Genomic DNA, 14,005 nt, shown 5'->3' with positions numbered 1-14,005 from the left:
AGCTTTCTATGATGTTCCTTAGCATGATAGATGGCTCTCCCAGCCCTCACTTTCTTCTTCTTCTTTTTTTAAAAAAAGATTTTATTTATTTACTTGAGAGAGCAGGAGAGGGAAAGAGCACAAGTAAGAGGACTGGAAGAGGGAGAGGGAAATGCAGGCTCCCCGCTGAGCAGGGAGCCCAGCGTGGGGCTTGATCCCAAGACGCTGGGATCATGACTTGAGCCAAAGGTAGACAATTAACCAACTAAGCCACCTAGGCACCCCTCCATCCCTTAACTTTCAATCTTCAGGTGTCTTTAGGTCTGAAATGAGTCTCTCATAGGAAGCATATAGAGGGATCTTGTTTTTGTTTTGTTTTGTTTTTCTCCATTCTGATACACTATGTCTTTTGATTGGAATATTTAGTCTATTTATATTCAGAGTGATTATTGAAATAGACGAATTTAGTTCCACTGTGTTACCCGTGGAATGGATGCTTCTGGTGATGTTCTCTGGTCCTTTCTAGTCTATGTTGCTTTTGGTCTTTTTTTTCCCCACTCAAAGGGTCCCCCCTTAATATTTCTTGCAGAACTGGTTAGTGGTCACAAACTTCTTTAGTTTTTGTCTGGGAAACTCTTTATTTCTCCTTCTATTCTGAATGACACTCTTGCTGGATAAAGTATTCCTGCTGTAGATTTTTCCCATTCGACACATTGAATATATCCTGCCACTCTCTTCTGGCATGCTAACTTTCTATGGGCAGCTCTGTTGCCAACTTGATCTGTCTTCCCCTTGTAGGTTAAAGACCACCCCCCCTTGCTGCTTTCCAGATTCTTTCCTTGTCTGTGTCTTGTGAAATTGACTATGATATGCCTTGGCAATGACTGACTTCTGTTGAATTTAATGGGAATTCTCTGTACTTCTTGTATTTTGATGTCTGTCTTTCCCCAGATAAGGGAGGTTTTCAGCTTACAATTTGAATAAACCTTCTGCCTCTGTTTCTCTCTATCTTCTGGAACTCCTATGATAGGAATATTATTACATTTTAATAGGTTGCTGAGTTCCCTAAGTCTGCCTTTGTGATCCACTACCTTTCTTTCCCTCTTTTTTTCAGCTTCATTATTTTTCATAATTTTATCTTCTATATCACTGATTCATTCCTCTGCTTCATCCATCCTAGTTTTTATGGCATCCATTTGAGTTTGTATCTCAGTTACAGCATTTTTAATTTCAGCCTGACTAAATTTTAGTTCTTTTATCTGTGCAGTAAGGGATTTTCTAGTGTCTCCTATTTTCAAGCCCAGCTAGTATTCTTATAATTGTTATTTTAAATTTTAGTTCAGACATCTTGCCTCTGTATTGATTGAATCCCTTGCTGTCATTTCTACTTCCTGTTCTTTCTTTTTGGGGTAAATTTCTCTGTCTTTTCATTTTGTTCAGAAAAGAAAAGGAAAGAATAGAAAAGAAAAAAACCAAAAAACAAAACTAGATTCTGGGTGTGTTTTGGTCTGCTTTTTAAAAGAAGCTAGATCCAGGGCAACCCCGGTGGCGCAGCAGGGCAGCCCCGGTGGCGCAATGGTTTAGCACTGCCAGTGGCCCAGGATGTGATCCTGGAGACCCGGGATCGAGTCCCACATCGGGCTCCCTGCATGGAGCCTGCTTCTTCTTCTGCCTGTGACTGCCTCTCTCTCTGTGTGTGTCTCTATGAATAAATAAATAAAAATCTTTAAAAAAAAAATAAAAGAAGCTAGATCCGAAAGAAGGGAAGAAATAAAAAATAAAATAAATTTAAAAAATTAAAGTGAAAATAATAATAGATAATAAAAAGAATTGAAAAAATAATAAAAAAATAAAAAGGAAGCTAGTTCCTATTTCACCTAGACCTGAAGTTTTTCAGCCCTTTATGATCAGTAAACTTTGTGTGAGTGAGTTGTTTGTGCTTGTTTTCTGGGGGAGAGGCCGGTTGCGCTGATTCTCAAGTGGTCTTGCCCTAGTGCAAATGGGCTTCCGCCTCCCAGTGTGGGGCTTGCTGTAAGGGGCTCCAGATACCACTAGGTGGCACTGTTTTTGCTCCCTGAAGCCTTTCAGGGCTGATGGGGGTGGGGGTTGCGGGTGGGGGTGAAAATGGCTACGCCTTGCTTTTAGCTCTAGTGCTGAGAATTTACGTTTCCCTCATCAGGAGTCCCTCACAGAAGAGCTGTCAGTCACTCCTCTGTGTCCCTGGCTTCCTTCAGATTCCTGCCTTCACCCTGCTTATATCTAAGCTGTTTTATGTGACTGGGTTTCAGAACTCCAAATTTTAGGAATGTGACTGGGTTTCAGAACTCCAAATTTTAGGAATGCTTGCTGCATGGACCCGCATTAATCCTGTGGGGTCAGGTCTCACCAGGCTTTTGCCCTTTGCGGGGCCCTGTCAGGAAAGTGCACAATTTCCCTGTGGTTCAGGGTTTATGTCAAGGCAGAACAAGAGAGCCAGTGCCCAGGCTCCCTGTCCTTAGTTGGAGTCTCCGCTTCTATGCCTGGGAACAGAGCAGCACATCCACGCCACCCATTCTTCTTGTAACCCAGGGGATCCTCAGACTTGGCTGTCCACTCCTGGCTCTCTGTCCTGCTTCCTCACCTGAGCATCTTTAAGTCAGGCAAAATCGTGGTGGTGGCGGACTTCTAAAATTTCAGATGTTGTGCTCTGTTGCTTATAATTCTTTGTGGTATTCATAAGAAGGGCTCTCTCTCCTCCCCTCAGTTATCTCCCCCAAATCAACTCTCTGAACCTCCTACTTCCAGAAGGTGGTTGCTTTTCTACTTGCAGACTTGCAGTTTTGTTTTCTCAGACCTTAGATTGATAGCTTGGGTGTTCAGAATGATTTGATAACTATCTAGCTGTGTTTGAAAGATGAGACAAGCTTACAATGTCCTTACTTCTTGGCTGTCTTAACTCAGCCTCTCCCCCATATTGATCATTTAAAAATTTTCTGGTGCTTCCAGATCAGTATCAGTGTATTTCTGATGTGTCTAAAAAATTCAAGAAATTCTGAAGTCTTCTCATTCAGTTTTTGCTTAACTTCTTGACTTTTATTTAATCTTCTTTGCTTTGGGACCCCTTTTTTTAGTTCAACTAAAATATAATCCTGATAGTATTCAAGCTAATCTCAGTCTCCAGTGTTGACATTCTGGTTGGGATCCATAGTAGCAATGGCCATCATAGCAACAGCTCTTAAGGAACTAATGGGGGTTTCAGGATGCAGTGGATTAGCTTCTCTAGCCTTTTCTGGCATCATGCAATATTCTTTGGAAGTGAGAAGAGTCTTTAAGAGATTTTGTGCATGTGTCCAAGTGGGGTTGTGGGAGGCAAGAGTAGAGAACAAATTTTCCATTCCCTTGGGATCATCTCTATAAGTAAGCATATTGTTTTTCCAAGTAAACAAATTTGAAGTAAAAAATAGAGAGTGGACTCAAATCATTCCTGCAGGTGGTCCTCCAGCATCTAAGCATCCAACTGGGACTTGCCTTAGCAGATATTGCCCTCCTCAGGAATGGGTGACTCCCTGACTAAATTGAATACCCTGTTGGGTATGAGAAAGGGAGGTTGCTCCAACCTCTGGGCCCCCAAGGTAGGGGGGCCTGGTTCAGAGTCCCTTTGTGGCTCAAGTTATTCAGAATGGGGCTGCTGGGAACGGTAGCCACTCTGGCACCCCCTTGGGGCTTAATTCAGTAATCAATAGATCACCCTCTTTTCTCCAGTTAGCATCAGGCAAGAGGTTTTTAGTGTTACTGTGCTGTTGAAGTAAAATTTTACATCTTTTCTGAGCCAGCTTATTCAGATACAAAAGCATAAAAGACTAAACATAAAGTATTTCATCCCATTTCCTTCCCTTTTACAAAAATCTATTTGTAAGATGGTATTATAATTTATGAATCCATCAATTGGCCATTCTTCTCCAGAGTCTAATGAATATTGTGGCCAAGCTGTGTTGTAAAAAATAACTTTTTTCATAGTTTCATAACTAAATATTACCCAATTTTGAAGAATAGAGCCCAAAGAGCTGCATGCAAGAATTAAATTGTCATTTCCCATTTTCTAACTAGAACATGACCAATTTTATGCAAAATTGGTCCCAAAAGCTGCAGCAGCAAACATACCAAATGAAGCCCAGAATACTTCTGTGAGCATTAGTTCCTCCCCTAAAAGTTGGGGCTTCACTGACTGAACCAACTGGCTTTCTAGCCAGACTTTTTCCTTTTTATTTATTTATTTATTTATTTTTACAGATTTTATTTATTTATTCATGACAGACACACAGAGAGAGGCAGAGACATAAGCAGAGGGAGAAGCAGGCTCCCAGTGGGGAGCCTGATGCAGGACTCAGTCTCAGAACCCCAGGATCACAACCCAAGCTGGAGGCAGATGCTCAGCCACTGAGCTATCCAGGCATCCCTCTAGCCAAATTTTTCTTAATTAAGCAAGAAACAGAGGCTTAGAAGCCAAACCAAACCTCCCTATTTGGAGGCAAGTGAATAGGAGGAAAGAAATAAGCTCACATGCTATCACACACAAAATACGCACTAAAATATGTCTGTCCAAACCAAAGCTGTTTTCTTGCCACAAGAATTAAATTAAACATGGAAAGTCAGTGGAGCCAAATTGGGATGGTATCCCAGAGATGGTCTCTAGGACAAAAGAGCTTGGGCAGCTGCTTGGACTCATCACCAAACTCCTGTTACTGGGTGGAGAATCGAGCAAAGAGCTCCTTGCTAGTTTGCCAAATTTGTAACCAAATACAAGTCCATATCCCCAACATGCAGCCAGGCCAATCATTGAGACATTGAGTAAGGAAAGGGAGAATCAGGGATATTTAAAGGCAAATAAAGAAGGGGTCTGGTTATAGGGGAGAGGAGCTACACAGCTACACAGCTACTTTAGGATCAGATAAAGGAAGTTAATAAATAGGGGAGGGTTGAAGTCATTTTATTACCTGCACTGTGAGAAGCTTCTACATAGGCTGCCATGTGATCTATGACCAGAAAATGACATCCTTAGCATGATATGAAGATAGAGTTTCAGGCCCTTCTACGTCAAAAGTTCATCTGTTGTGCATTTGCATGTGGCTAAAGAGACATTCGGTGGTCCTGATCAGTTTTGGACAGTTTCTTGATGAGGCCTCGAGACTCTGAAAAACCACTAAATCAACTATTTTATTATCATGATGCCAGACAAGATTGTTATGTACAGAAACATGGTAGCAGGCTGCATTCAGAGAACAAGAAAATTTGGGTAAAATGTTGCAGTTGCACTTGTTATTCCTGTTAACCCTTCGGTTACTGTTTCTCCTATTTTCTATAAAGGACTAGATAGCAAATATTTCAGCATTGTGGGTCACATGGTACCTGTTACATCTACTCAACTCTGCTTTTGTAGAGTGAAAGCATCCACTGACATTATGCATATGAATGAGCATAGCTATCTTCCAATAAAAATTTATTTATAAAAATTGGTGGTGAGTTGTCATTTGGCAACCCCTATTTTAGAAGATAGAACTAGGACAACAGGGAGTCAAAGAGAAATAGATTGTTTAACAAAAATTTTATAATGAAATGTTAAACATTAATAAAAATAGAAAGTAGTCTCAACAAACTTCCCCAAAACTTTTTATCCAGATTGAACAATTATCAACATTTTACCACATTTATTTCATCTGAGTTTTTTCCCCTTTGCTGAAGTATTTTAAAACAAACCCAGACATCATGTTTTAGTACTCCTTCTTATTTCACTCTAAAGCTCTTAGACAGTGGGTACCTCTTACATTACCTAAATGTATCACATTCAATAAAATGAATGATTCCTTGGTATTTGGAACATAGTCTAATTTACTCAGTTGTCTCAATTTTTTTTTTTTACATCTAGTTTATTTGAATCAACGTCCAGACTAGGTTTACATCTTCCATTTGGTTGGTTGATCTCCTTTGTCTTTCTTAGGCTAGGACTATTCCCAATGGGAGCATATTTTGACTTATGTATGAATTAATGCACTAGGAATGGCAAACTCTGACTGTGTGAGGGGTGAGCACCCTATCATTGAATATGCTACTAGATGTTGTCAACCAAAAGCGATGTGTGGACTTTCATTGGATATTCATTTTAAAAATAGCTTTAAAAAATAAATAAAAATGAGCTGTAAAATAACATTATTGGAGAAAATCTGAAGAAGACTGAATATGACCTGGATGTTAGTTGATATTAAGCTATTGTTAATTTTGTTGGATGTGTTAAGTCTTGTGGCTATGCTAAAAAAAATACCTTGTCCACAAAACTAAAAGGCAACCTATGGAATGGGAGAAGATATTTACAAATCATTTATCAGATAAAGGGCTAGTATCCAAGATTTATAAAGAATTTATCAAACTCAACACCCAGAAAACAAATAATCCAGTTAAGAAATGGGCAGAATATATGAAAAGACATTTTTAAATAATAAATTTATTTTTTATTGGTCTTCAATTTGCCAACATACAGAACAACACCCAGTGCTCATCCTGTCAAGTGCCTGTTCAGTGCTGGGCACTGAGGGGGGCACTGAACAGACATTTCTCCAAAAAAGACATACAAATGACCAATGGACATATGAAAAAATTCTCAACATCACCTAGAGTCAGGGAAATACAAATCAGAACCACAATGAGATACCACCTCACACCAGTCAGAATGGCTAAAATGAACAGCTCAGGAAACAACAGATGTTGGTGAGGATGTGGAAAAAAGGTAACTCTTATACTGATGGTGGGTGTGCAAATTGGTATAGCCACTGTGGAGAACAGTATGGAGGTTCCTCAAAAAATTAAAAATAGAATTACCCTACAACCCAGCAATTGCATCACTAGGTATTTATCCAAAGGATACAAACATAGTGATCTGAAGGGGCACCTGCACTCCAATGTTTATAGCAGCAATGTCCACAATAGCCAAAATATGGAAAGATCCCAGATGTCCAGCAACAGATGAATGGATAAAGAATATGTGGTGTATATATACAATGGAATATTAGCCATCAAGAAGAATGAAATCTTGCCTTATGCAATGACACGAAGGGAACTAGAGAGTATTATGTTAAGCAAAATAAGTCACAGAAAGACAAATACCATACGATCTCGCTCATATATGTACTTTGAGAAACAAAACAGATGAACATATGGGAAGGAAGGAAAAATGAAATAAGATGAAAACAGAGAGGGAGGCAAACCATAAGAGACTCTTAACTATAGGGAACAAACTGAGGGGAGGGGAAATGGGTAGAGGGATGGGGTAGTTGGATGATGTGTATTAAAGAGGGAACTTGACGTAATGAACACTGGGTTAGTTATATGCAACTGATGAATCGCTAAATTCTACTCCTGAAACTAATAATACAGTATATGTTAACTAAATTGGATTTAAATTAAAAAAATAAAGAAATGCAAAAAACAAAACCCTTATATTTTGGTGGCATACATTGAAGTATTTCTGGATTGAATGATATGATATTCAGAACATGCCTTAAATTTTTCAGAAAAAATAATGGCAAAGAGCTGAATAAAACAAGAGCCAAAAAATGTTGGTAATTAAAATTGAGTGATGGGAACGTGGGGGATTGACTTACCTAGTCTCTCTCTCTACTTTTGAGTGTGTTTCAAATTTTCTATAATAAAAAGCTTTTTAAAAAAGAATAATAAATAAAAAGGGGGTAAACTCTAATGAATCTGGCATTTCTATTAGGAAGAAGCTTGACCAGGTAGTGTCTAAGGATTTTTTTTAAGTGCCTGAGGATTTTTTAAAAAAACATTATTTTAAGGTAGATACCAGAAAACTGTCACTACTTCGTGGAGTCTTTTTGGAACATGAACAAATGCTCACCTGCCTTTTTTTCACCTGCCCTTGCCTAGAGCCAGCTACAGCCACACTCCCCACGCCTGACCTGTGATGGCATCCCAGCCCAGGGCCAGGGTACTCAGAGCACCCGCTGCAGCATCAACCACCTCATCCTCCGTGAAGGTGCCCAGGTCAGCCTTGCTTCGGTCCACCCCCAGCTCCCCTGCCTTTGCCCTGTCTCACTCCTTGGTGACCTCCCTTATTCCTGCCTCTTCCTCAGATCACCTTCACAGTCACGTTTGACGTCTCTCCCAAGGCCATGCTGGGAGACCGGTTGCTTCTGACAGCTAATGTGAGCAGGTGAGCTGGGAGTATTTAGACCTCCCTGCCCCTAGCATCCTCCTCTGGGGTCCTTGCCAACTAGGCTCCTCCTCTTTCTCCAGTGAAAATAACACTCCCAGGACCAGCAAGAGCACCTTTCAGTTGGAGCTCGTGGTGAAGTATGCCGTCTACACCGTGATCAGCAGGTACCATACCACAGTCTCTCTACCATTCTGATGGGGCTTGGAGAGGTTTTCAGTCCCTGCAGCAGTTGGACACCTGGGGAATTCATGTTTTGTCACCACTCTTTCTATTGGTAGGTGATACTGCTAACACCTACTAATCAAGTAAAAAGTGTTTATTGTGGGCTACCTATGATAATAATAATAATTGTGATACTATTATCATTACATCATACATTTAATAGAACTTATGGTTCTCAGAAGACATTCTTAAAAGCACCAAGATTGTCCTGGGTTTCCTGAGAGATATGAGACATTTCTCTGTCTTGAGGTTTTTACAGTTTTGTTGGGGAGTGAGGTTATCCTGATCCAAGGCGGAATCCCAGTCTCATCAAGGGCCTCTCCATAGTTTTGTACCCTGAGGTTATTATGAGTTTCTAAGAGAGCCTAGAAACTCCTTTCAGGGGAGGCGTTGAAGAGTCCATAGCATTGAACTTAGCCAGCAGTCATTCTCAAAGGAACCCTTGACCTCCATTGCAAGGAACAGATCTACACCCTGTAGGACTTTTAAGAAAGCTACTCCTTCCTTTCCCAGTACCCTTTGGGAGGTATAGGGAGAAATTACCTGCTTGCTGCAGAGGCTGAGTGTTAGGGAGAAGCTAGATAAAAGAAAAGACTTTAAAATGCTGCTCCAGGAGGGTAACAGATGACGTGTTTAAAACTCAGGAGTCAGCAATTGCACTGCTGGGGATTTACCCCAAAGATACAGATGCAGTGAAATGGCAGGACACCTGCACCCCAATGTTTATAGCAGCAATGGCCACAATAGCCAAACTGTGGAAGGAGCCTCGGTGTCCATCGAAAGATGAATGGATAAAGAAGATGTGGTCTATATATGCAGTGGGATGTTACTCAGCCATTAGAAACGATGAATACCCACCATTTGCTTCTACATGGATGGAACTGGAGGGTATTATGCTGAGTGAAGTAAGTCAATTGGAGAAGGACAAACATTATATGGTCTCATTCATTGGGGAATATAAAAAAATAGTGGAAGGGATTAAAGGGGAAAGGAGAGAAAATGAGTGGGAAATATCAGAGAGGGTGACAACACATGAGAGACTCCTAACTCTGGGGAACGAACAAGGGGTAGTGGAAGGGGAGGTGGGCGCGGGGATGGGGTGACTAGGTGACGGGCACTGAGGGGTGCACTTGACAGGATGAGCACTAGGTGTATTATGCTATATGTTGGCAAATCGAACTCCAATAAAAAATATACAAAAAAATAAAACTCAGGAGTCAAGTTATGTATTTGAGCAGCCACTTTCTTTCTGTAAATACCTTCCTAGTATTTGTTATGTTCTAAGCACAGTGCTGTGGTTGCTTTCTATAAATTCATTTGACATTCAACAAAGATTTATTGTGCCTCTATTATGTATAATCTAATCCAGATGTAACCATCTTCCCTTGTGCAATGTGAACACTCATGCTGTACAACAAGCCCAGGCTTAGTCTGGGTACATTCCCCTGTGCTAGTTCTGCCCTTGTGCCTCATTGGACATCCTCTTCCTGCCTGGTTTCACACTCTAAATCACACCTCCACACCAGGAACTCTCAGTAGCCCAGCCAGGTGCATGCTCTGAGCTTGCTTGCTAGAGTGTGCACTGAGGATCCCTGGGCAGGGGACACTATATCTAGGTTTATGTTGCTCTACAGTTCAGCTGTACTCTACTGAGTGGGTGAGAACATTCAGAGAGGCCTGCAAGATGAGGTTGGGGCATTTGGGGGCGGGGCTCACAGAGGACAGATGAGAATTCAGAGTAGAAGTGGTATAGAATTAGGACTGTGCAGGCAAATGGCAGGTACTTAAGAAGTGGAGCAAGAAGGGACAGAGGTGAGACCACCCACCTGTGTGAAGGGCTAGGCTGCTCAGAATGCCTCAGGAGGAATTGTTACACTGAGATCCAGCCGACAATCTCCTGTTAGGCCTTCCCTCACCTCTAAGCCCCATGCCCAGAAAAGCCAAGAAAATAGGAGAGGAGGGAGGGCCTGTGGGAGGCCAGACAGGGGTAGTGTCCAGTAGACATTTGGAGAGACTTGGGCATCTGCCAAGTCTTTCCAAAACTCTGCTGTGTCTCACATGCACATTTAGTATCCTCTGTGCTCATGAAAGTCTGAAAGGAAAACTAAAGCACAGAGAGGGATGGCCTGGGCCCTGTTCCCCAGTGAGTCAATGGCATAGCTCTGGGTCCATTTCACTGTAGTCCCTGTCCAGTCCTCTGGGAAGTTTCCTTTGTTGGGAGCTTCTGCAAGAAACTTGCACCCAGCTTGAAGCCCAGCCTTGCTCCACAAACTCTCCCATTATCCAGTATCAGCCATAGATTTCTTTGCAGGCCACCCCAAGGCTCCACTCACTACCTATTCTATCATGCTGCTAGCTAGAACCTCTTTAGGAGGCCCCCATGGAACTTCAAATACATCCGTGCCTCATTTTTCCCCAGCCACGAACAGTCCACTAAGTACCTCAACTTCTCAGCCTCAGACCAGGAGAAAAGCAGCCAGGCTCACCATAGATACCAGGTAAGTGATGCTGACTCAAGAAGAGGGGCTGTGGCAGGGGGCTGAGAGCCAGTGATTATGGAGGGAAATGGGATTTGACATGGTCTTTGTCCTCACTGCCCTCTTTGCAGGTCAACAACCTGGGACAGAGGGACCTGCCTATCAGCATCAATTTCTCTGTGCCTGTGGAGCTGAATGGGATGCCTGTGTGGACGAACTTAGAGATCTTCCACCCCCAGGTACTCCACGACTGTGTGCAGCCAAGCCCTTTACCTCATGAATCCCTGATGGCCCCATTGAAATGTTTGCTCTCTGTGTCTTCCTAGAACCCATCCATTCAGTGCTCTTTAGAGAGAACAGTGCACACAGAGTCTGACTTCCTGACCCACATTCAGAAGAATTCTGTGGTGGTAAGAAGGGCTCCGGGCTGGTTCCAATTCAAGTCACACATCAGAGGAATTTAATTAAAAAAATCTGTATTATATTCAGATGCCTATCTGCTGAACAGCCTTCTTGAATTCAAGTGTGGCTGCTCTTCTCATCACTCAGTGATGTCTTCTACCTTTAAAACCATCTTTCTCTAGCCTGATGTTACTTCTCTGTCCCTAGAACTGCTCCATTGCTGACTGCATGAGGTTCCACTGTGATTTCCCCTCCTTTGGCATCCAGGAGGAACTTGACTTCATTCTGAAGGGCAACCTCAGCTTTGGTTGGGTCAGCCAGGTGTGTAGGCCCAACAGCAGAGTCTCTCCCCAGGACCAGATGTGTCTGTGCCCACTCTCAAACCAGGACTTTAATTGAACTCTGGACCTTTTCCCAGAGCTACATCCCCAGCTCCGTCCCTCTGTTTTGCAGACATTGCAGAAGAAGGTATTGGTCGTGAGTGTGGCTGAAATCACATTCAACAGATCTGTGTATTCCCAGATTCCAGGACAAGAGGCATTCTTGAGAGCTCAGGTAGTGACTATGTGGTAGGCAGCAGCCAGGCTGGTAAGAGGGTTCCTAATGCTAAATCTGTCGTGCTGTGTGGGAGGCTCAGAAGCCTGGAGGGAGGAAGGATGAAGGTCCATCAGCAGGAGAGTTTTCCCAAACCTTTAATTGTTTCTGTATCTCACACTTTGGAGAAAGGGATGGAAGGGAGGGAGTTAAAGGTTGGAGAACCTAGGAAGAGTCTGGGACAGCAAGAATTCTGAAACTTTCTGATGAGATCACCTCCACTCCAGGTGGAGACGGTATTGGAGAAGTATGAGGTCTACAACCCCATCCCCATTATTGTTGGAAGCTCTGTGGGAGGACTGCTGCTGTTGGCCCTCATCACAGCCATCCTATACAAGGTGAATGTTTTCATCCTGCCTTTGACACCACCAGCAATTTGATCCCACTCTTCTTTCTATAGTGTAAGAAAGAGCTCAACTTGGATATAGGTGCTAAATCTCTGCATGTAAGAGGTCCTCTTCCACCTATGACATCACTGGTCCCCCATTGTCCCCTGCGTCCATGCCTTCTTCCATGTCTGATTCTCCTGCATCCTTTAATTGCTGTCCCTGTTTCTTCCACCCTCTTCTTCCTGTCTTCTATATTCTCGTTTTCCTCAGGACATGTTTCCCTTCACAGCAGATTGTAACATAAAAGCAGTGGCCTGGATTTGGTGTTGATATCACCACTGATTTTTTCCATGAGTCTAGGCAGTGCCTAGTCCATGCTGAGTGTTGATTTCTCATTGTGAAGGTGATGAGAGATCCCCCTAACTCAGAGATCATGGTAAGGTCTAAATGACACAGTGTGTCTGAAGATTCTAGTGTAGTGCCTGAACATAGTAGGAGTTCTAGAAATGGTGATCCCTCTCCATCCCCAGCCTTCTCTTTTCCTTCTTCTTCTTTTTCAAAAAAGATTTTGTTTATTTATTTGAGAGAGACAGATAGTGATAGCGACTGAGAGCACAAGCGCGGGAAATGGCAGAGGGTGAGGGAGAAGCAGACCCCCCCCCCACCCCGAGCAAGGCGCCCCATGCAGGGCTTGATCCCAGGACTCTGAGATCATGACCTGAGCTGAAGGCAGACACTTAACAGACTGAACCACTCAGGGCCCCACTTTTCCTTCTTCCACTGGGCTTCCTAATTCTCTTTTCCTTCCTCCCCACAGGCTGGCTTCTTCAAACGTCAGTATAAGGAAATGATGGCAGAAGCAAACGGACAGGTTGCCCCAGAAAATGGGACATCAGATCCTCAAGTTGCCCAATAAGCATCTACCCCCTATTGTCCATTGGACCTGTTATCCTCTGAGAGGTTTCCTGGCCCTCTTACTCCCATCTAAGTCAGGCCTGCAGGGGGAGAAATGTTCCATGTGAGGGAGGCTAGGGTCAGGCTGCTTTCTCTCTCTGGGAGGAAGCAATGTGTTCACACAAAGTGCCTTGCCTAGGAAGGGCCATTTGTCTTGTCAAGGCTGCAACTCGAAACCCCAGAATGAGATCCTCACTATGACCCTTGGTGGACTTAGTTTGGATTTCTAGCTACAAATACATGAATAGGGGCACCTGGGTGGCACAATTGGTTAGGCATCTGACTCTTGGTTTCAGCTGAGGGTCATGGGATTGAGCCCCATGTTGGGCTCTGTGCTGGGTTTGGAATCTGCATGGGATTCTCTCTCCCCCTCTCTCTGTCCCTCCCTGCTTGCCTACTCACTTTCTAAAGTAAATAAATAAAATCTTAAAAAAAAAAAAAAGAAATACATGAACAATAGCCTCAGGCTCTAGACTTGCTTCCTTCACTAGCCACTGACCATCTTTCTAAAATGTGGTACTAAACGAGCCACAATCCTCATCTATTTTTGGTGTTTGCCTATAATTTGTAGGATAACATCTGAACTTTCCAGCTTGATGTTAGGAATCCAGTTCCATTTCCAGAAAGTGGCCTTCAATGCACACACATGTGTCTCCCTGTCTCTCTCATTCCTGGTAAAATACTAGCAGTATCAGCTCTTTGTCTCAAGAATCTCAGTCCAGATTTTCCAGACTGAACTGGGAATAAATGTCTACAGATTGGAATTTGTAAACTTAGATTTCTGCCTTTGTCAGCATTGCTGGCTAGGAGGGATGAATAGAACTCCAGCAGGGGTATTGCCCCAA

General features: G+C 42.8%; 1 protein-coding gene across 1 annotated transcript in view; it reads left to right on the top strand.

The window, feature by feature from the left end:
- Nucleotides 1-13,619, top strand: part of ITGAX (integrin subunit alpha X) — a 28,803-nt gene extending 15,184 nt beyond the window's left edge. Inside the window, exons 22-31 of the mRNA XM_026011236.2 lie at nt 7,894-8,010; nt 8,100-8,179; nt 8,263-8,346; nt 10,824-10,902; nt 11,013-11,120; nt 11,208-11,291; nt 11,491-11,604; nt 11,737-11,838; nt 12,105-12,215; nt 13,024-13,619. Coding sequence (XP_025867021.2) covers nt 7,894-8,010; nt 8,100-8,179; nt 8,263-8,346; nt 10,824-10,902; nt 11,013-11,120; nt 11,208-11,291; nt 11,491-11,604; nt 11,737-11,838; nt 12,105-12,215; nt 13,024-13,122 — 978 coding nt within the window. The 3' untranslated portion in view covers nt 13,123-13,619. The remainder of the gene's footprint in view (nt 1-7,893; nt 8,011-8,099; nt 8,180-8,262; nt 8,347-10,823; nt 10,903-11,012; nt 11,121-11,207; nt 11,292-11,490; nt 11,605-11,736; nt 11,839-12,104; nt 12,216-13,023) is intronic.
- Nucleotides 13,620-14,005: the final 386 nt, after the last annotated feature.

Source organism: Vulpes vulpes, chromosome 3 (genome assembly GCF_048418805.1).
Source record: "Vulpes vulpes isolate BD-2025 chromosome 3, VulVul3, whole genome shotgun sequence".
Classification (NCBI taxonomy): Eukaryota; Metazoa; Chordata; class Mammalia; order Carnivora; family Canidae; genus Vulpes; species Vulpes vulpes.
The sequence above is the reverse complement of the archived record's forward strand: the minus strand, read 5'-3'. Positions and strand labels throughout refer to the sequence as shown.